The 25,067-nt window shown below is 33.9% G+C and overlaps 1 protein-coding gene across 1 annotated transcript in view; it reads right to left on the reverse strand.

The window, feature by feature from the left end:
• Positions 1-25,067, reverse strand: part of LOC111086849 (fibroblast growth factor 8-like) — a 53,199-nt gene that overhangs the window by 20,851 nt on the left and 7,281 nt on the right. The window contains exon 2 of the mRNA XM_022391419.1: positions 7,941-7,992. Coding sequence (XP_022247127.1) covers positions 7,941-7,992 — 52 coding nt within the window. The remainder of the gene's footprint in view (positions 1-7,940; positions 7,993-25,067) is intronic.

Consider the following 25,067-nt stretch of genomic DNA (forward strand, 5'->3'; position numbering starts at 1 on the left):
AACTGCCATAATTCAGAAGTTACCTATTTTCGCACTGTCATGACTGTCTATTGAGATACTTTCATAACTGACTAGAAATATATATATATTGATATATTATCCTAGTTTAGAGAAGAAAAACAATTACTGTCATTGTCATTCTTTCATGACTTAGAAGATAAAATAAATCATTAATATGATGTCATGATTCAAGTAAGCAAAAACAAGATTTACTGCCATGATTGTCTAGCATGGTGTCTTGGCTAAGGAAAGAAACCTGTCAGTATATGCATATTACTTTAGAGCAGTGGTTCCCAAACCTTTTTAGTCTGAGGTTCCTTTGATGTGAATAAAAAAGTTTGAGGCCCCCCAACCTATAACTTTAGCATGGTGATTGAAAAACAGTGCGGTAGTAAAAATAATAATATCTCCTTTCGACATACTGTATCATTTAATTAATTCAACATAACTTTTATGAGCTTATTGTTTATTTAGAATTAAACTTAATTCAGCATCTTTGTTTTCGGTCCATTTTTTTGGCGGCCCCCCAGGAAAAGCTTCACGGCTCCAAATGGGGCTGCAGCTCCCACTTTGGGAAACACTGCTTTAGAGTAAAATCAATGGTATAATTTCATTGTTCAGAACAGTGCTTCTCAACTGGGTGAATGGCTCACCCAAAGGTGAATGAGATCAGAATAAAGGTGAATGAGTATTATCACTTATACAACAAATTCAAGAATATAAAAGTCATTAGTTATTATTATTTTTTCTAGTTGTAGTTTAATAAATACATTTATTCTCTGTTTCTTTTATGTTGTATTCGGTTTTGGTTTGGTTTTGAATTTCGCAGACTAAAGAGAAGGCAGCTAGTCAACACCCACCCACCGCCAACTCTTGCGCTACTCCTTTACCAAAATTAGTGGGATTTACCGTCACATTATAACGATCCCACAGCTGAAAAAGCGAACGTGTTCGGTAAAGGAACTTCGAACCGGCGAACCTCAGAGGCCTCATATATTGATCTATTCTCACATAGTCAAGTAATGAAACCCAGTGAAAAACATACTACCACATTTGTGCCTTTTCCTTAGTGTAAAGAATTACACAGAAATTTGATGAAATCACTCACTTTCTACGTTAAATACATAGCAAATGAGTGGTATTAATTGCTGTATTGTTGGTGTTTTTTTGTTTATTGTTTTGTATATCTCGTATTTTATTAAGGATCCTTGTAACCAACAAAGTCACATAATGAATATCAGGCAAGAATAGATTAGAAAAGTGTGTGTAAAAATCTTACGGGATACACGAGAATCTAAGGTTAAATTATAAATTATTTAGAACAAGGGTAGCTTTGACACTTTTTTCTCTCGAGTGTATATTATTACTTCTAGTCCCAGGTTAAAATAAAAGAAGTGTTTGTTAAACCACTTAAATACATGTGACTGGACATTCCTATATTTCAATGTGTTTGTTGTTAAGCACAAAGCTACACATAGGGCTATCTATGCTCTGCCTACCACAGGTATCGAAACCCGGTTTCTAGCGGTATAAGTCTGAAGACATTCCTCTATGCCACTGGGGGGCATGTGTTTCTGACTAAAATCTAGTTGACCTAATAATTATTCAAGCAAAGGTAGGATAGATTTTTTCTCCTCTTCTCGCGATGGATTCCAGAATAGTTGAAGGCCAATTTACCTATTAGTTTTAATAATTATATTTCTTAAACCTTTGTTCATCAACAGAGTTACACATTTTGGAATATTTTTAATTTGTGCGCTTATTGAAAAGAATATAAATTTATACATTATACGAAGGAAAACCGAATCCTAATCAGCTAACCCATTGGCTACCCGCTGCAGAGGTGTAACAGAGAGGACACTATGAACAGACAGACACCTTGGTAACTGAATTCACCAATAAACTTCTTTTATTTTGCAAACCGTCTATTTTCCGCCTTAAGTGGTTAGGCAGCCCTGTCTTTCCGATAACACCGTCCTGTTAACAGTTAATTCACCAAAAACGTTACTAGACCTAAAACAGCTTTATGAAACGCTTTAAACTTATAATTACGTCATTTACTGAAAAATTAATGTCCTAATTTTATCTTTTGATCATGATTAATCTCAATTAAAAATCACAAATATTATTAATTTAAATCAGGAAATACAAACGCACAATTTAATTGTACCAATACAGAAAACTTATATTTTTAAACAGCTTACATTAATTTTAACTGAAAAGAACGAACTATACACCAAAACAATCGCGAACAGCTTAATTAATTTTACACTTCACAGTTTCCATAACGTTTAACGATTACGAAATCCTAAACGTTTAGTCCCGTAGTTTCTCACGGTAACTATAAGTAAAAAGCTTTACATTACTGTAACACAAAATCGAATCTTTACAAACTGAAGTTGAGTGTTGAGTCTTATAACAAACGAAACGATTGTTATAAGATATACACTGAAGGGTGTGCTCTTGCGAAAAATATATAAAATATTTTAAAAATGGCGCAAACTACAAAAAAGCTCATCGTTTTACAAGGATTTTAAACATTTTAATTGCTTTATAAATTAATCTGTTATTTTAGTGTCTTTAGACACAATAAAAATATCGTAATATATTAAGTTTGGTTTGTTTGGAACTTCGCGTAAAGCCACACGAGGACTATCTGTGCTAGCCGTCCCTAATTTAACACTGAAAATGCACTTCCCTAACCAAAAACTTACTTTTGTTTCTGTGTTTGTTAATAAGCACAAAGTTACACAATGAGCTATCCGTGCTGTGCGTACCACGGGTATCGAAAACCGGTTTTTAGCGTTATACGTGTGTGAAGGGAGCATTTGTGAATGTAACTGTTGAAAAATGAAAATCTAGCATTGTGTTTGTAATTTGAAAATGTCTAGAATAAAGTTTACATTATGTTCGTGAATTGAAAATGTCTAGAATAAAGTTTACATTATGTTCGTGAATTGAAAATGTCTAGAATAAAGTTTACATTAAGTTTGTGATTTGAAAATGTCTAGAATAAAGTTTATATTATGTTTGTGATTTGAAAATGTCTAGAATAAAATTTACATTATGTTTGTAATTTGAAAATGTCTACAATAAAGTTTACATTATGTTTGTAATTTGAAAATGTCTAGAATAAAGTTTACATTATGTTTGTGATTTGAAAATGTCTAGAATAAAGTTTACATTATGTTTGTGATTTGAAAATGTCTAGAATAAAGTTTACATTATGTTTGTGATTTGAAAATGTCTAGAACAAAGTTTACATTATGTTTGTGGTTTGAAAATGTCTAGAATAAAGTTTATTTGTATATTCTCGGTGAGAATAGGTAATTAATAGAAAAAATAATTTTAAACATCAAATATAATATTAAAGACAAAAAATAAACTAAACTTCAAATGTATTTTGTTTTCTTTTCCCGCATCCCTCTTTATTAATTAGTTCATTATTGATCTCATATCAAAGGTACATATGATTTTTATCGCTTACATTAGGCCTATTAGGTTTATTGCTATCGGAGTTGAAAACCATAATTTTAAGCATTATTTGCTACCCTCTTTGTGACACATTGTATTCAGATATGCAGAAGCACGAAAGATATATTTTTTTTTTTGACTAGCCAAATCAAACACATTTCTTATCGGAAGTCCAAAACAATGTATTTATCTTTTAAAAGGGGGAATTTGAAAGAAGGAGAGGGGATGTCAAGGTCTGTTTTATGGAGCCAGACAGAAAACAAACACGTACCACAGTGGACAAACAAATAACATACTCAGTAAAACAATGTTCGACGGCGTGTTAACTCAACAAGCCAGTTTTTCCTTGTTTCCTCACTAGGAGTCTTACTTCACAAGAGGAATCTTAGTTAGGGACTTTCAAAAAATTCTTATATTTCGGGGAAAAAAAACGAACAAGCAAACTAATGAAACAAAAACCTTAATATTATTAAGATTTATGGCACTCTGGATGCAAGAAGAAAACAATGCATGTCGGTAATACTAAAATTGCCATACATCATCAACTTTTTTATACTGACTTTGAAAATGACCATCTTTTTTCTATCATAAATTAGTCCGTAAGTTTTTGTGTTAGTTCAAATATAATATTTGAAACTACGTTTTTGAGGTGCTAAGTAAAATAGATTAAAAAATAAAAGTAAAATTACTTCTAGTTTTAAGATAGAAACTTCACAATATATGTCTTTATTTTACTGTTTAATAGAAGATTCAGTCAGTATATGCACCTCATCAGAGTTGTTGATGGTGGATTTCTGTAAAAATAACGTTTTAATCTCTATGATATATCCCCATTAATACGCGGAACTCCCGAAGCATGTCATGCTTTCTCGGAACCAATGAACTGATTAAAACAAAATCAGCATCACAACCTATGGAACGATAGTATTGATTTCTACATCCCCAGTACTACTAAATTCTGAATATATGTTTTAGTTCCTATATCATGTGATTGCAGAATTTCGCATCAGTTACTATTTTGACCGGAGAACAAATTATTTGAAAACTAAGCTATTATATAAACTTGCGCATGAAGACAATAGTTCGAAAAGGATGAAACTCAATATCAATATTTAAAAAGCTTAAATATTCAATTCAAAAAATCATTTCAAATTCGCCTTAAGGAACATAAAAATTAAAGAAATTTGGGCCTAATGTCAAAAGAGTTTTAACCTGTCATACATTTTACTTCTACTTTCAATTGTGGGTCATCTCTAGTTTCTTATTTATACTTCACGGGTAAAATGTAAAGCTAACAAAGCTTTTGTGAGATCAAGAAAAACATAACTTACATTCTGAAGAAACGTAAAACACAAAATGAGATTCAAGAACCAATTTCAGACTTCACAAAAGGGAATCTTTTAAACGACGTTGACAGTATGAGAATATCTATCCGTATTTAATTAATGAAGTGTGACATGACTGAGTAACACTCTAGAATTAATTAATTAAAAGTTTGGTTACAGTATTTTTTTTCGGTGTCCTTTGAACCATACCTTTTTCGACAAATGATTAGTATGCTAAGGGGTCAATGACTCAAACACTCTTACTGTGACTGTGTTAAGGACATATAGTAGCTCAATAGCGTATTATATATGTGTCGAAACGTTGTTGAAGCAAAACAACTGTTTCGGAAGTTAACTAATTATGTAAGAGTAGTTTATTTCACCGATTGTCACATAAACTGAATGAACACTTGTTTGTTTCTGAATTTGCATGCTATTTTCACTATTTTTGAAGGCAGATAGTCAGTAGCACCCGCCGCCAACTTTGAGCTACTCTTATCTTACCGAAAACTTGGATTTGACCGTCACTCTGTATAGCACACTCACGGTCCAAAAGCGAATAGTGTGTTTTATGACCCCGCATACCATGAACTCTCGCATTCACAGTCCGAGCTGCCACGCCTGGGCCATTAGTAACAAACACTGTATAAGAAATAGATGTATATTTATGAATTACAAAAAAGCCCCCCAGTGGCACAGCGGTATGTCTGCGGACTTCCAACGCTAGAATCCGGGTTTCGATACCCGTGGTGGGCAGAGCACAGATAGCCCATTGTGTAGCTTTGTGCTTAATTACAAACAAACAAAATACAAAAAAAAACAGTCGTGAAGAAACAACGTTTTTCCCGGTAAAAACGTTTCCAGTAAGAAAAAGGAACAAAATTGGTAACACGGTGATAACTCAGGTTATTCTGAAATAAGAAGTACACAGTACTTGTACGAAGCTCCTGTCTCGTACCAAAAATGTTTTCGTTATATGTTCGGAGCATGTAGAAGTCGCGGTATTTTCGGAGCGTGTAAAAGTCGTGATATGTTTGGAACGTGTAAACGTTTTCTGTATTTTGCGATAACATGAATATTATGGATCAATTCCTAGTTTCAAGTTTGTTTACTTATAGTTGTGCTCTGCCCAGCACGGGGATCGAAACCCGGTTTCTAGCGTTGTGAGTCAGCAGACATACCGCTGTACCACTGGGTGGCGTTTGCTTATAGACAGAAAGATAATTAGAATATAAAAATAGTTTTATGCATAATCAAATTATGTTAACAAAATAATAAAGATCACCAAATGAAGTTAGGTTTACACCGCAAATGTATGAACATTACTATGATTACTAATTGAAAAAAAAAAAAAAACGGTAACTCAGAAATAAGGCTTACAATGCTATTATTCAGGTTTCGATACTCGTGGTGGGCACAACACAGGATTTTGTTTGTTTGTGTTTTTTTGTTGTCAAGCGTAAAGAGACATCATAAGCTATCTGCGCTGTGCCCACCATGGGTATAGAATCCCAGTTTTTGCGTTACACAGCACAGACAGCTAATTGTGTAACTTTGTGCACAAAATAAAGATGATTGATAAATTCAGTTTCATAACTTAATAGGTGTTTTGACATATGTCATTCATATACAGTTAACATAACACCCAAATATCTTGACCCGGCATGGCCAGGTGGTTAGGGCGCTCGACTCGCAATCCTAGGGCGACAAACAAACAAACAAACCAAATATCTTACATTATTTAAGACTGTAACAGTGTAACAATTAGAAACGTTTCTTCATATAAACGAAAACGCTTTTCAAATTGTTGTATAAGGTCGATCTTATTCTAAAAATTTCTATTGCATATGTTATTGTTTTTTAACTGTCTCAAACAAAATATAAATAACATCTGAGCTTGGTTTGCTTTGAATTTTGCACAAAACTACACGAGGGCAATTTGCCTTAGTCGTCCCTAATTTAGCAGTGACAGACTAGAGGTTGAAATGGCGAGCATGTTCGGTGACGGGGATTCGAACCCACAACCCACAGACTGCGAGTCGAGTGCCATGGCAGGCCCCACACCTGCAATTGACTACATGTGTAATATCTGGAATAATATCCTTCTTTAGCTCATTAATTGTTCTTTCATTCGACAAGGCATGATTATTTTCTCATATATAATTCAGCAAACGAATAGTTGTTTTCCTAACATTTTACCCTTAGTAAATTGCAGCTTTCCCAAGCTTATAATCCTGATAAATACTTTAAAATAAAATTTAAGTTAAACAGAATGCCATCGAAATGGCAGTAAATCTAAAGTACATTTAATTAGCTTGGAACAACTCACATACCGATAATAATTATCAGTCTCAAATTTCCACCTAACCTGTTTGTAACATAAACAGTATTTTTATTAGATGGGTTAACTACACCATAAACTGAGACGCTGTGTAACAATAGTTGTATTCATGTTGTGTATTCACTATTGTTTTGGAGATAACTGTCCTTGAGTCAGATTAAGAGTTTAAAAACGACGGTAATTGTTTTATCTCCGGACTGGGAGATATAAATACACAGACTTTCACATTTCTTAGAGCGCAAACAGTTTTCAATAATGCATTTGTTTTTCTCGTGAAGATAAAGAACAAGTTTTGGATTGATTCTTACAAACACACACACACACACATAATTTAAACTAGGTGAAAGTAAGTCGATGGTAACAGAGATAAGCATTGCCTGTTTATTTAGGCTGTGGCTATGCATGCTTATTATTTTATTCACACGATATCTCGAGAAAAGAACGTGATAGACTAAACGTGACAGATGATATTATATGGTATAGAAATAACTCCATAGATATGAAATCAATTTAAGGTAATGTGATGAAATTTGCCCAATTTGGAAGCAATATTTCGAACTGCTTTCTAAGGTTTTCACTGGAAACTAGGTTTCTCCCAAATGAGTCATTATCAACCACCTAAATATTCTTTTAAACAATTTCTTTAAGTGAGAAAATACGTAGACTGTTATGTTTTATATGTTTGTGAAGAATTATGGGTGTTGCTGGTTCCACGTGTCTTTAGATGACTTTAATCTAATATATTAAAAAACAGGTACAAGGGGATGACCTACTTGTTGACAAAATACGGGGGTACTTACCTTCAGAAGACTGTGCAGGTACATTAGCAGCAAGGCAGCAACTGGGCAAAACCTATATCCAAAAACAAAATAACAAAGAATAAAGGTTGTAATGTCTGACCTACCTTACAATAATTGAATGGATTAGTCACTTTCAGATCTTAAAATGTAAAAATGTTACGTAAGAAACAAAACTGTTTAAATCAAACGTTTCAAATGCTACAATGATTTTACTAAATTACAGAATTACTAGAAAAATAAAGAGAGTTTCAGAAATGTGCATTAAAGAAACTGTATTAAAACACTGGATTTTTTTGTATAGTTTAGATTAAAGTTCATATTCGAATGTTCACCTGTTAATTTCACCTATTGTTGTAACTGAAATTTAATACCAACACAAGTAGAAAAGAGGTACTGTAATAAAAAGAAGCATGATTTTTATTAAAATGTCTACTCAAATTTGGAAGATCTGTTTGATTAATGTTCTTCTAAATTATTTTTGTATAGGATTATTAAAGCTTAAATAAAATTTCGTAGTTTATATGATGTGTCATATTAGAGACAGAATAATAATTTTGACTATATAAACGCGTAATAGTTTCTAACAAAAGATCAGCTGAAAGTTTTGACGACTGTAAAATTATTGTATGAAATCTTTAACACTAATATTACATCTATATTACAGCTGTAGCATTATACAATAATGTCAGGCTTCTTCCTTAGTCTATTGTTATCCAAACTAGGCATCTTGTAATCAGTCATGACCTTTGAAACGGAAGTGATTGATAATTCAGCCTGTGCTATATAGCTGTCTTCTTTACAGTCTTATCTCAATTGTCACTTTGGAGTGAATCACAAAGGTTAAATTAATCCATATTTTACATGAACTGTGGCAGAGAAAACATCTGGTTATTTTACGTCATCAACAATACAAGTAGACGACAGCTATCTGTTGGTTCTGTATCGGAGTATGTATCGTACGATACTTGCTCCGAGACAGAATCAGGTGTTCGTAGACGCAACTAGATATCAGTGTACCTTGGGTAGAGACTTTACAAGTCGTCCCGTATTGTAGGTGCCCAGTGAAGTGTATTCAGCTCATAGCAAAGCACAAAATAGTTCTCCTGCAGTGATTCAAAAATAAACGGCCAGTAAGCTAATCTCGCGTGGAGCAATATTCTTCTTTTTCACAGATGAGTCGCAGCTAGGTAAAAGAAGTACACTCATATGGTAAAAATCTGGAGTTAGATTTCACACTCATTTAGATTAATACAAGTTTACTTAAGTGAATTAGTCTATAGTGAATTATTCAATGTGGTTCTACTGTTAAAAGATCCGTTTTTATTATGAGACATACTGTTTCTCTATTGATTTTTCCTCTTTCTTCTTCCAAACATTTTTCAATCGACAGCCATTCCATCATTTCTCGGCGGATTGACTTGAAATTTGGTCGAATATGCCTAAAAACCTTATTGTTTCTTTATTTAGGCCTTTTTAAGGATTTTATGGAGTCAAAAGTGAAAAAGCCCAAAAATATATATATTTTGAGCTCCTGTGCGGTCATATTTACAACAACCAAGATACGAACTGGCACAAATATAAAGTTTCATGCGCCCAACACAATGACGTACAGAAATGTTGGATATGTCCATATGAAGTCTTTTTACGGAGATCAGAGCTCAGAAAAAGGCATAATTTTGGAGTTTTTGGTAATATTTATTTTGGCCTTATTTTGACAAATTTACATAGGATTTGGTAAAAAGATACTTTTCTACAGGTCCTACACATTTACAAACAAAACAGGTGGAGTTTCCCATTTCTAGTAATTATAGAAGGGATCAAGATGCCACAAAAGCATGATTGTGGCTTTTGGCAGTAACTCTCCCGCATTTCGGCAAATTTACATGGGATTTGGTTCAAAGATACATTTTTACAGGTCTCATATACACACACACAAAAGTGTGGGATTGGCCCATTTTCAGTCATTTTAGGGAGTGAAAAGCTTAAATAAACCCATACTTTTAGGGATTTTAGTCAATTACTTAACCTTGTTTCAACCAATTTACATTGAATTTAGTACAAAGATATTCTTTGCAAATCCCAAATACAAATATGGACAATTTTAGAATTTTTCAGCGAGGAAAGCACAATTTGGGGTTTTCGTGAAGTATTCATGTGTATGTCGTTCCTGGGTGGGACAGCGGTAAGTCTTCGAATTTTCAATGCTAAAATCTGAAGTTCGATTCCCTTGGTGGACACAGCCCGATATGATTTGCTTTAAGAAAACACACAAACACACATTATTGTGTATGTCAACCATCTTACATGGGATTTGGTACAAAAATACCTTCTTACAAGTCCAAAGCAATGATATAAACAATTTTCGATTTATCTGGTGTCAAAATTAGCCATGTTGGGATTGCGTGGCGGACACATGTTGTATTCGCGCACGAATGTTGGCCTCTTTAATTTCTATTGTATCGTACAATCTAAGTTGATACTGAATAAAAAATCGCTTTTAGTTGCTTTTATTTTGTTATATTGATTGCTATTGATTTTTAACATACATTCTAGGAATACAAATTGGTCTTCTTTCAATTAACACGAATAATAAAGGTTATTATTGTCTACGTCAAAGCTTAATCCTCCTCAACCAGATATTACGGTAGAAAAGTCGTATTATTTATCATAGCTATGACAACTACTTTGGAGATAACAGAAGTTTTGAGTTATAAGCATATTTGGTTTGTTACTTCTATCTCTGTTGAAAACTACGTCAGAAGCTGGCCTAGTCGCTAGCGTGCCGGTCTATGGGTCCGCGGGTTCATCTCTCGCTTCCCTTTATCCTCCCCCCCCCCGCAGTTTGGGGCTGTGGGTACGTTATAAGGGTGACTGTCAAATCCCTAATTTCGGTTAGAGAACAGTAACCTAAGTGTTGACGGTGAGTGTTGTTGACTAACAGCCTTTCCTCTACTCTATCAGTTCAAAAAGCTCAAACGTAGAACAACTAGCGTAGATGGCCCTTGAGTAGCTTTGCGCAAAGATCCAAAAACAAACAAACCAATGAATGGAAGCCAGCCAACACAGCAAGCTGTTGTAATTCAATTCCAAGCGTTTCGATTCTTAATAGAATGTATTACTGCTTCCAAACCAATTGTGCAATTGATCGGTCGTTTAGATAAGACACACCATCATCCATAACCCAAGCAGATAAAAAAAAAGTAAAGTTAGGGCTATCATCGTGAGAACATTCATTCCTAATCCTCTTCAATTGAACAGTACAATAGACAAGTTGCATTATTTATTATAACTATAATTCTTTTGGTTTAGAATTTCGCGCAAAGCTACACGAGGGCTATCTGCGCTAGCCGTCCCTAATTTAGCAGTGTAACACTAGAGGAAAGGCAGCTAGTCATCACCACCCACCGCCAACTCTTGGGCTACTCTTTTACCAACGAATAGTGGGATTGACCGTCACATTATAACGCCTCCACGGCTGAAAGGGCGAGCATGTTTTGGCGGGACGGGGATTCGAACCCACGACCCTCAGATTGCGAGTCGAGCGCCCTATCCACCTGACCATACCGGGCGAACTCGCTCTGCTGTTGTGATTAGAAATTTTCTCAATAACTACAATTTGTATTGTAATTGATTTGTTCTTGAATTTAAAAAGAGCACAGATTGTTAACGATGGTTTACCTGTTGTTGTTTTTAGCGCTAAGCTACACAATGGACTATCTGCACTTTGTATACTGTAAGGAATCGAACCCCAGATTTTAGCGTTGAAAATCCGTAAACTTACTGCCGACCCACCGAGACGAACAGCTTTGAAATAGTATATGTGTGAAAAAAAAATAGTAAGAGTGTCCTACAATTCCCTAAAAATAATTTTCATTATATTATGTTTAAATTCAAGAGTTTTGAAAAAAAAAACTTAATTTTGATTATTCGAGGCAAGTGGTTAATTTCCATTTTGCTTATTATCTAATTTGCATTCTTACATGCACGTAGCAAATATAATAAAACTAATTATATTGCAATAAATCACTGTCTTTATTGACAAGGCTGGTAAACTACGCCTTTTCATATGAGTGAATATAAGACTCAGGATTCCTTGTCCTGGCTTGATGCCAAATTCGAACACTAAGTCATGTACGAACACTCTGAGGAACTATTGTTGTGGGATCCAACCACACTACAACAAGTACACACACTAAAAAAAAGGCATTATCCGCACAAAACTGCTGTCTTGGAGGAACAGAAATAGACTGAAACAACTCAGTCTTTATATTCTGGTCTTCTTAACATGCGGTCAATTGTTTTTATTTTTTCAAGATTTCGAGAAACTATAAAGAGGGGAAGGCAACAAAATGGTTAAAAATCTAAACATGAACTTAATCCGTAGATAACAAAAAACAACGGCTTGCACTTATGTCAGTTTGCCAAATTAAGTAAGTTTTTTTTTAGAATTCTAGAGATAACATTAATAGCCGGTCCGTCTGATTTTGAAATTAAACAAATCTGTTTTTCTTTAATGTACATCACGATTCAGGCGGATACCACAATTTAACAGTAAATTTGTTAACCACTTACACAAAGAACAGTGTACACAATATTACACATATTGGCTTGTTATTACAGATAGTTTAAAAACATCAAATTATGACTACTTTTCTTACGTCTTCTAAAGGAAGACGATAATAGATATTCGCAGTATAGGTAGGCATGCTTTTCCCATTCGTTTCTCTTTATTTATATATTTAAACACAGAATCTCGAAGATAATCTAAGTGAAATAAAGTTAACTTATTGCAACATACCAAAAATTATTGGAATGATCAGGCATGAAGGTAGAAACCAAAACCAAATATTTCGATTCTTCTTCCATCGTGTTCCTTTTTTTTTTCTTTTTTCATTTTCACATTTATTAGAATGAAGTCGAGGTTCTCGTTTAAACTTTGTTCTTCGTTTGTTATGGATTTCGCGAAAAGCTATACGAAGGTTATCTGCGCTAGCCGTCCCTAATTTAGCAGTGGGAAGGCAGCTAGTCATCACCACCCGCCGCCAACTTTTGGGCTTCTCTTTTACCAACGAATAGTGGGATTGACCGTAACATTATAACACCCCACGACTGGAAGGGCGAGCATGTTTGGTATGATGGGGATTTGAACCGCGATCCGCATTTTGCGAGTCGAGAGCCCTAACCACCTGGCCATGCGCCCCCCCCCCCAGTGGCACAGCGGTATGTCTGCGGACTTACAACTCTAGAATCCGGGTTTCGATATCCGTGGTAGTCAGAGCACAGATAGCCCATTGTGTAGCTTTACGCTTAATTACAAACAAAGAAAGAAACAAACCTGGCTATGCCGGGCCTGTTTGTTCTTCTTCTTTAACGTGCTTTGTACATCAATCTTTTAGTTTCTGCGGTTGCGATTTGTTAGAATGTAACCAAATATATATATATATATATACATATATACATATTGAAACTTAAATAATATTTATTATTTCCATGTAATATTAATATAAGATATTGTGATTTTATACAGCAAATATTAGTTGTTGTTGTTTGTTTTTTTTTTTAGTTTTGTAACTATGTATGGTACAATAGTTTGCTGGAAGGTGTCAATGTTTTGAACAATTTGGTTAGAGGGAATTATATATATATATATTTGATGTTTGAAGCTTCTTTATTTTTACATTTGGCACTTCAAACCTGAACAACACCTTATATGAACTTGGACTAAACGGCAAGATTAGAAATCGCTAAGGTCCATGCATAGCTATCACTAATTTAGGAATACTGATCAGAAAGAAGGTAACTACTCACCGCCCTTGCGGGCTACTCTCAACCGGATAGTTGGAATTAGTTTGCTTTGTTTTGAATTTCGCGCATAGCTACACAAAAGCTATCTGTGCTAGCCGTCCCTAATTTAGCAGAGACAGAGTAGAGGGAAAGCAGCTAGTAAACACCACCCACCGCCAACTATTGGGTTACTCTTATTAACTAATAGTGGGACTAATCGTCAAATTATAACGCCCCCAAGGCTGGAAGAGCGAGCATATTCGGTAAGGGAGATTCGAACCCGCGACCATCAGATGGCGAGACGAGCGTTTTAACTATCAGGTCATGACAGGCCTAGTTGGAATTAACTGTCACAATTAAAAAGCCGCTACAGCTGAAAGTGCACAGTGTGTTCAGCATCATATTACGGCTCGAACTTTGGACCTACTGCGTCTACTGTCCAGCATGCTAATCATTAAGCTACGCCCAGCCCCTTTAGAATGTTAAGTTACAAAATTGAGTCTGTAAACCTTTGTTGAAACAAAGTCTCATTTTTCTTTGTAACTGAAGGGGGAATGTCCATAGACTGTTTAAAGTTGGATATTTGGCTCATCTTACTTTTTCAGCCTTTTGATTAATATGACCTTTTGATTCGAAAAGGAAATCTAAGTGAATTTAGGTAACGAAAAATGTCTTAAGAAAATAGTCAGCTTTAAAGTTTTTCTTGTGTGAGATTTTGATATCAGCTCGACGTAACTACAAGTGAACGAGCTAGCAAAACGAAAGTAGAATTAACACTAATTCAGTTTCATACGTGAAAGCTTTAGATTTACACCATGTTATCGATAAAAGTTTTATAATCCTAGAAATGTTTGCCCCAAGGCCAAGTGTGTGAGAATATAAAAGTCTGTTTCTTTAACCTTTTTTTTTAACTGAGTCTTTATTAATATCAGTTTAAGTTTAGTTTTATGAGAGATTGAATGTGATATTTTATCTCAAAAAAATCAAATATTACACTTTAAAAGACACTGGTGTCATGTTTCAAACTGATATCTTCATTTAATCTGTGGTAAAGATTTTTCATAGCTTACAACGTAACAAGAAAAGGAGAACAAATTTATGAATTTCCTTTGGAGTCGGAAATTCAATACGAATTTGTTTTCTATTTTATAAAAAAAAGTAGCTAAGTATATTTGTCATAAAAATCTAATTACTTTTTATTTAAACTTCATGTACGTGTAATGTGGCGAGTTGTAATTTTATAACAATGTTTCATTAATTATTATTTATGTCTTCATGACACATCGTAGTTATAATTATAATCAAACATTACATACTTTTCCCACCACGTGCTGAATATTGAATAAGAACACCACATAATCATTCTTTTTTGGATCAATAAAATGGTAAAAGTTCAAATTCGACTAATTTGCAATTATGATAGACTGAATAGTCAAGTTTTCTCAATCACTGTCAAGTCAATGATATTACCAAAACGCAACTCAGAAACTGATAAGTGTAAATGTTGGTTACAAGTCTGACTGCCAAGCCTTCCTATGTATAAACGTGGCGGGTAATGTAAGGAATGTCTGAGTTAGCAATTTATACACCTACCTATTTTTTTAAGGTAAATAATTTTGTATCCTAGTTTGATATCCAGCGCAATTTATAAATTATAACCAATAGCTCAGTGAGTTAATTAAATATTATAATTTATGATTTAGAAATAATCAATGTTCTTAATTTGAACTGATATGGGGGAGGTAGATTTTTTTCAGTGAAAATCTTTTTTTTTCTTCTTCTTCTTCTTCTGTTTCTTCATTTCGCATCTTTCAGAGGCTAACACACTATTAGTCACAGTAGTAGTAGGCTACAATGCGGTGATATGATTTAACTGAAAAATACTCTTCTCTTCTCTACTACTACTGTGATCGGTAGTGTGTTAACTTTCTGGAGAAGCTATAACACGAAACGTCAAAATAATAACAAGTAACAAACTTTTCATTTGAAAAAAAAGTTTGTTCTTTTTTTTACTACTGCGATCAGTAGGGTATTAACTTCATGTAGAAGCCATAACATTAATCGTTAAGATGATAAAAAGCTTTGCGTTGAAAACAAAATTATTCTCTTTTCTACAGCACCAATTTTACTAACCTTTGTACATAACCAGGAAAAGATGCTGTGTTTAAACACCAATCTTACTGCCATATGTACCTGAGGAAATAAATATGCTAGAGTCGAACACATCTCTTACTGTCCTGTATACTTTAGCAAATAAAGATGTTACAGTCGAAAATATCTGATAGACAAGAGCACTCCTATTTCCAAAATAACTTGGGAATTTCTTAACTTTTGTCTTTTACTTTTAACCATGCAATTCTTTTTTTAAGTCTTTCGGATATGAATAGCTTAAACATAGCCGAGAAGTTAAAAACATCAGAAGCCATAAATAGCAAAGTAATGTCTTCTTTTTGTTGTTTTTTTTTGTAATTTCAAGGACCTTAGTGTAAAGCTATCGTGCTTTTACTCCGCCCAAAACAGACAAAGCCTGTCAAGATAGAATTGAATTAATGACTCCATTTAGGACTAATAACCACAAATAATTCACAAAGGGGGTCATTTTATGTTGTTTTGATTTTCTAAAACATGTTAAAGCTGTTATACAATAAATGGTAAAAATATTGCGCTCCATGTTGCTCATAGAGATCTCTGCGTGTGTTTTTCTGTCAACATATCAATCTTTTATCTGCTTGTCTATCAATACCTATTTATCTTGTCTACTTCTCAGTCCATCTATTTATTTACACCTGTCTATAGAGCTATCTATTTATAACTATCTGTCTATCTATCTTATCTGCTTGTCAGTCAGTTTCCTTATATTTGTCAATATATCTGTCTTCTTGCTTGATAGAAACTTTAAGAAAAAACAAACTTCCTTAACGTACACCGACCTCCAGAACTTATATTTGCCTATCTCTTATAAAACCAAAAATACATCAGTAGTTCTCGATAAATTAGTGCTACCTGCAACAATTTTGACGATTTAACAAACATACAGCAAGGATTCCGCCTTCTCCAAATTTATTACGGAGTAGCGAATGGTAAGATAACCCGAATGGTTTGGTAAACTTCGTCTTTACTTCACAATACCTGTGTAAACATACCTGGCGCCGCTGGGCCTTTTTAAAACTGGTCTTATCTTGTTGTCCCCTATCTCAAGACAGGCGAGAAGAGTAAAGAAGAACAAGATAAAACGGCACAAGTTAAAGAGACTATTAATGAAGGAGAACGTCGTCGGACAGTTCCCAATTTACATTTTTCTTCAGGCAATGTTTGCTTTTTATTCACTGTGTTTGAGCTAAACTTATGTAAACTAGATAGAAAAAATAAAGGCCTCGTACATAAAATCAAGATAACAAGTTCGGAATCCTCTGCGAACATTGAGAACCTTTTTTCCAATTCAGCTATGCAAACAGTCACGTTTTTATTTTATTTTTTTTACTAGAATTTTTTTTCTTCTGAGGATTTTTTTTCTCTCTTAGACCTACAAACATCATGCAAAAGAAACGGTTTATAGACAGTAAAAAAAAGGGGTTAGAGGAATGTAAATCAGAAAGGCCTCAGATTTAAGTAATACATTTCATCGTTTTTAATCCCCCCCAAAAAAAACAAATAAATAAATTGGGAGAAATTCATCTTTTCAGCTAAAATTAGTGCTCCAATTTTTCTCTGAAACCCATGCCATAGCTACATGACAATGAAGGAAGTCTGTCTAATAATATTTCATTTCACAATGAACAAAATCTAAGTCCAAAGTGGTATTTATTTAGTTTATGTTTATATCTTACGGGAATAAGGATTTTCCGTGTGCTCTGTGTTTATATCTTACGGAAATAAGGATTTTCCGTGTGCTCTATGTTTATATCTTACGAGAATAAGGATTTTCCGTGTGCTCTATGTTTATATCTTACGGGAATAAGGATTTTCCGTGTGCTCTATGTTTATATCTTACGGGAATAAGGACTCTCCGTGTACTATTTACTACACTAATGCTGAATAGCTTTTCGTTCATTATTTTATTATCACAATTCGAATTATAAAAAAAATGTAAATAATGTGAAATTGAACGAAAGTGCTGACTAAATCAGAGGGTATTTGTCAAGTTTGCTACTTCACGCGGAATATATTGTTGTTTTTTTTAACAATGTGCTCTAATAAATTAAAAATATTAAGGCAATGCATAAAAGTAACTGAAAATCTCGGAAACCAACATAAAAACAGATCACCTTTAATTACAATATCAGTATATTGTACTTTCAAATAAACGATTTCAAATAAAAATTCAGTTAACTCTTAGAATATAATCTTGTTTTGAATTATACAAAGCATAGATTTTGTTGACAAGATCGGATTAAAACTTTGACTGAATCATTCTACGTTTTTCTTCTTCTTGACATTATTAAACATTTTCTCACGCCTATATCGAGCAAGTATTCTTTTTTTTATATTTGTTATTTATAAATCACAGATGAAACGATTACTTATGCTAATTTTTAATCTTAAAATGCTTCCGGTGAGGATTAAAGACGATGAGAGCTATAAGATCAACAAAGGATACACTATTTAATCTGTCATCGCCTACACTTTCTGACTGAAGATCTCGTGCACACTACACGTGTAATGTATATTACGTCAAGATCCGTAGAATGTAAGTAACAAGTGTAGGCCTCGCATTGCTTATGTAAATGTTAACTGATGCCACTGTACTTAAGGTGAAACATACCGACATGGACATTTCATGCTTATGTTGATTTTTATGTAAAAGCTTTCACGTGGAGTACGAAAATAACGTTTATTGTGTTAGAAATATTTCAATTGTGGAACAATAATGCAGAAAACTGTGTTTCAGATATTGATGATTTCTAAACTAGAAATCAGAAAGTGTTCTAAAGTCATAAAATGGATTGCATCATAAAGTATAACTTTAATGTTTTTTTTCCTTTTATTTATTGAAAAAACAGTAAACAATTTAAGATTTTTAAAAAGACTACAAGCGACTGCAAGATTGAGTGGCGGTTCTGAATAATTGAGCGTATGAAAAAAAAAACAATACACTTAAAGATTTATGTCGTTATATTAAATCATGTTATTGCTGAATAGCGCTTGTCTGGTTTATATTTGCTAGAAGACATACATTTACAAAACCTGAATTCATCACATCATTACTTGTTTGGGAATATCTGTTTAATTGTAATCGGAATATGAATTACAGGTAGACAGATTTAAAGCTACGCTACCCTCTGGTGCTAAGAGTTAATTTCTATTTATTAGAAATGTAGTAACTTAACCACCTTTCAAACAGGTTCTACCTCAGGAATAATGTTTTAGATATTTAATAAAAAGTACCACTAGATGGCATGACGTGTACAATTTTTTTATTCTTTTTCAGACATCAGCTTTGCTCTGAAAGTTCGAATATAACTTAATGTATATTTTAACATACAAATTAATCTGAACATGTCTTATAAACCCAAAATTAAGTTCGCAACTAAACATATCTTCATTGGTCAATATTTTTCGTCATCTTTAAAACTTGAATGAAGTTTTAGAAATAAAAATTTTACTAAAACATGAATGAAAAAATATGCGAGCAAGGCTTCATAAAGAATTACATGCAGATTATAATTTTTCAACGGATTGAAACTGTATAATTTACAAGAGTCATTAATAAATATATTATGGATAAAAACTACGCATACTAACTTAAAACTTGCAAAAATATACTTGGAAATGGAAAGAAATCGTCCAATTATAACATCAAAACATTGGTTTAAACGCAGCTCAATAAGACAATAACGCACGAATTTCATCCCCTAGAAAAATATCTAAGGCATGTCAAAAATTGAACGACAGAGCAGAGATCTGTTTGCGAGTCTCAGATTTCAATTTTACTTGTGTATCAGAGGATTATATTACTTATGAACTATACTATTACTTCACAATTTATGACTATCCTGCTTTTAATTAATAGACACAGTGCTAGTGGATATTCAGTTAACAAGCTTTTTGTTCATGCTAGCTCCAGATAATTTTAAATTACCAAAATTTCAGCTAACGTATGATTTTTTATCCTATAAATAATCTTTCAGAAAATTTGCAATTACAGCAACGTAGATATCAAAATTAAAGGTACATATATGTATAGGTATGTTAGTGTTACATTTTCATGGTAACAGAAGTAATAGAAATGACAGTTCATACTGCAAAGTTGACAAGAAATGAGAGTTTTCAAAAATCAGAAATTTTAAAGTTTGTACTACTTCTTTATAGAATGGCGTACGTATATGTCAGCTAACGACACCAATTCATAAAACGAAATCCAAACGAGCGTGGTCCAATGGTTAGCGTGCCGGGCTATGGAATTACGAGTCCAATGTTCGCATCCCGTTACTTATAAAAGCATTCACTCCGCGCATTTGAACTGTGGTTGCATTATAGAGGTGACAGTCAAATCCTACTTGTCGTTCTCAAAAAAAAAATTGCTCAAGAGTCACAGGACTGAGACCTATCAGCTTGCAATACCAGATCATAAAAACGTCATCTGTCAACTAACGAACGATACCATAAGAACCACGCTAGTCTCCTTGAAACACCCAATCACACAGGTGGCATCTCCGGCCTTGCACCACCGGATCATATAGGTGATATCTGTCACTTCGCAACACCAAATCATATATGCTACTTCGTAACACCGAATTATACGCAATATCTTTCAGTTTGCAACTTTAGGCCACGAAAATTACATTTTTAGTTTGCAACACCAGACCATACGAGTAAAATTTGTCAACTTCCAACACGAGGCCAAGGGAATGGCATTTGTTAACTAATGACATGAATCCGTATGATTCTCATAAGTTGGCAAACAAAACCTGTTGAGAGTCACAATAAAACACGCAGTCTAATTTATAACTCTTTGCTTTTCATATTCAATACTATTTTATGATTCTGCGTACATTGACAGGGGTACTTAGGAATAAAAACGATGGAATCATAATGTAGTATGCAAAGCATATTTCGTGTTTCCTATGTTTTTAGTTTTAGTAAAATGAATGTCTCAAGTTCACCTGGAACTTACAAAACCTTTTCGCACATACACATTTCTAGCCGTTTATGTAGTTTTAACAAAATAAGGTTGGTCAAGGAATGTGGTTGACTTCCTTTTGTTCTAGCTACCTTTTGTTCTGGGTCATTCCCCTGTTGAGTCACGTGCACTTTCTCTTGTGAAAATAGTACTGTATTGTAGAACACGCTATGCAAAGGAAGACTAATATTTTCCGTGGTCAGTTCAGGTTAATGACTTGATGATATACCCTCACTTATTTTGCTATTACAATGACAATAAGTGACATACGTAACGCATGTGCACTGAAAGGGATGACATTATATAACTTTGTATATAATGCTGTGCTCTATTGTTTTGGAACAAGTTATTCAGCAACAGTTAAAACTCTTTAATTACCAGTTTACAAACAAATATCTCCAATACAAGCGCTGTCTATCATCCAGTGCACTCGTTTCCTTTTGATGGTTTTCTGATAAAGATTTCTTTTCATTTCGCTTTTGCGTTATGATTTGTCTTTTCTCTAAACTCAGACAGAATTAGAAATTTCACTTTCAACTCCATTATGCCATTTCCTTGCGTTCCTCAGCTTATTGGGGTACCATTTCTACCTCTAACGCTATCATTGCACCTGAGAATAGCACAATGAGCCAATTGTAAAATTTACATGTTTCCTTTTACAAAATAATGTAACGTCGATCTGTTTCGTAAGTTGCTTAGCTTAAAATCCTGGACCAAATGTTCTAAGCGTCATGTTCTCAATAATTAATGTTCTTTTAACCTAGATAAATAAGCAGTTTGAGCTCGCGTAGCTTATTAACATGTTGTTCATTAGTAAATCATTTACAAACTGTAACGGTAATTGAACAAGTATCTATTAATAAACCTTCTGAAACACACGAACTGACTTATGTTTAGATTAATAATGTTGTATTTTATTAATAGAAGCTTTAGCTAAATTATTTGCTTATTGGCCTTAATTTTGACACACTATATAAAACGGTTGCATAGTGCGATAATACTTTTTTGTCACTTTGAAATTTCTTATACAGAGGGCGATTTTAACCAAGGCCCAATCAATTTCTAGTTATAACGCAGACACTTACAAGCTGCTCTACCAACGATCGAGTCATCTAAACCAGTAGCAGTTCCTCAGGTGTCGTAGTGTTTGAACCGTAACCTCTTACTCATAGGTAGTAAATGATTTAATTTCTTACAGTGGTTAACATAACCTCTGATAATAAATGAAATATTTTAGTACTAAATATTGGTATAAGACTATATTATGGTACATATAATATATATATATATATATATATGTGTGTGTGTGTGTGTGTGTAAATATATTTCATAATTCTGAGTTTGACAAAAGTCGTTTTTAAAGGAAGTTTCCACAGTGCATTAATGTTAATTTACTTCATCTATACAAAACTTTAAGAAAAGAAAAACCTCCTTCCCACTTTCGGCTGCGATATAAACTATATTGATATACATCTTCAAATTGTGAGTTTTTGCTAGTCACTGTTAACAAGTATGCAATATTGATTTTTCACAGATATTTCAAGAGTATGAAAAGCTGTAGGACTTAATTTCAATTTATGAGTAAGATATTTTGAGTCCTAATACTCAGATTCTTCATAGAGCATTTAAGTTTGAACGAATTGCACCGAGGTGTAATGTATTATAAAGTGTTTCTGCTTTCTTCAAATGTGGGTTTCCATGCTTAGAAGTGGCATGTGATCCATGGAAATTTAAAGAGATGGTATGGAGGTAGCCAAACAGACTGACAAACCTGGGACAAGACTGGTCACTGCCCATATGGTCTTGCCAAGAACCTTTACAGATACTAGTTATGATCTTCAAAACTCACCTGGATTTCGTGTATCAACCCAAGCTCAACGAAGCTGATTTGTAGACATATGAAGCCTGAATTAATGTCCTATTCGCCCAGAATCAAGTAAAATCGTCAAAATTGGGCTGAGGACCAGAAGACTAGATACCAGGTTGAGTCTTTATTTGATGCCAGAGTGTGAAGCTGACCTTGTGAGAGCTATCACACCATTATCAGGGTGAAATAGTCATTCGTGATCTGAAACGACATCAACTTCAATACCAAGACTAACCTCCATTTTGTCCCAAGGCGGGGTTTTGACAGTTGTGCAGTAATGGAATGAGATCATAGACATTGCCACAAAGTTTTACACCAGCACCATTGGTGGTGATTTCATTCTCATGGAGGATAATGTTCCCCTACTTTCTGTTCGGATAGTAGAGGAATCCCTTCAAAGAGCCTACCGTCCCTATAAGGAATCATACTCCAAACATGAACCCATTCAAGCATACCTAAGAATCCTTCCAGTGTGCTTTTTTCTAATTTCCCGCTCCCAGTGGCCCAGCGGTATGCCTGCGGACTTACAACGCTAGAATCCGGGCTTCGATACCCATGGTGGGCAGAGCACAGGTAGCCCATGTAGCTTTGTGCTTAATTACAAACAAACAAACAACCTAACTTTTCTGTTCACTCTACATACAATGTCGATAATTTTGTGTGATGTAAGAGGTCCAAAACATTGACCTGATAGTAAACAGAGTTCAGCTTGACCTTTGACTCTTCTGATTTCTAACTTGCACCTGGCACAGTATTCAACAATGATCATGATTCTCCTCAAAAAACGTTTTGCAATATGCTGTGTAACTCTTTTGATTTTTTTTCGTATTTGGTCTTCTTCTCCTGGCTATATCATGGAAAAATCTTGGGTCATTTTTCCAGACAGAGATGATGCCTGTTATAAATGTTTCAGACTTATTTGAACTTATAAGTTTTCAACTACTCTGAAACAAGCATGTATAAACCATGATAAGATATAAACTACGTTTCAGTCTTCTGCCTACTCTATCATTTGCGATGAGTAAAAGTATCTGACGACTACCAAGTAAACTCCTGCAAAGACTAAAGTTGTAGTAAAAGATATATTTGTGTCCATTTTTTTTGGTGGTTTGGTTCGAATTACTAGTATTCCATGTGAGATAAAGACTAAATGCCTGTGAAAAGATTAACAATATTAAACAGTCTACATTCAAAGATTTATTACTCGTGAGAAAACCATAACAGTCCTAATACATGTGAGAAAATTATCTACATCGTTTTACATTTAATAATTAACCGTACTCTACGTTATCTGGTATTTATGTACATATGGTATTTTTAAAGAGTTTAACGGACGATCATATAGATTTTTATTATAATTGCTAGGGAAAACATTACCGCATTATTAATCTTTAATATATTTCTATCGCTTTTTCTGATATTGGAGTTGGATGTGGCCTAGTGATTATCGTGCCAAACATTGGATCTTAGGGTCCTTGGTTTGTATCCAAATGCAGCAAAACTCGTGCCTGCATTTTAAAGCCGTGGGTATTGTTATGATAGTGTCAGTTAAATCCCGCTATTTGATTAGGGTAGTCCAAGAGTTTGTGATGGGTGCTGTTGACCAGCTAATTTCCCTTTAGTGTATCAGTTCAAACACCCATAGTCTTTGTGTAGCTATGAGCGAATATCCAAAACAACCATAATAATATTATTATATGGAGCCATCTTCAGCTAATTTGAAAGCAATGACACAGTGTGATATTAATTGGGTTTTACTATCAAATTTATTGTGCCCACAGATTTAAATTATATTTTCTCTTTTATGTCTTAACATAATAGGATCCAAGGTTTCAAACAGTGTATTGCAGGATACATGAAGAGAAGCTTTCCAGGTAGGGTTTGGTTTATATGTACACATGTGTATGTATAACCTGTCTTGCACAGAACAGTGTGACCAATATAACATACACTTACCAAAAAATATTGCTAATCTAAACATTCCAAAGATTCCAGGTGGTTAGTAGTTTTGTAGATAGTTTTAAGAATTGTTAAGGAGATTAGACAACATAGCCTGTGAGCAAGCAAATTTGAGGTTTACATAATTTCTGAATTAGAAACAATTGCTTGTTTTCTCATATGTCTCTGTTTAAGCTTCATTAGAAATCTTACATATCATATTTGGATTTTGTAAAGTAAAACCTCATTAGCATGCTCCAAGCTGAAGTTAAAACTTTATATAGTGTCATACGATATGACCGTATCATAGATCTTTTTTTCATCATTCTCACAAACTGTTTTTTCTAATCCACGACGTAATGATCGTAGAATATGTAGTCATCAAAGGTTTGTATCAACATTTTGTAGAAATGTTCAT

Source organism: Limulus polyphemus, unplaced genomic scaffold (genome assembly GCF_000517525.1).
Source record: "Limulus polyphemus unplaced genomic scaffold, Limulus_polyphemus-2.1.2 Scaffold53, whole genome shotgun sequence".
NCBI classification, from domain to species: domain Eukaryota; kingdom Metazoa; phylum Arthropoda; class Merostomata; order Xiphosura; family Limulidae; genus Limulus; species Limulus polyphemus.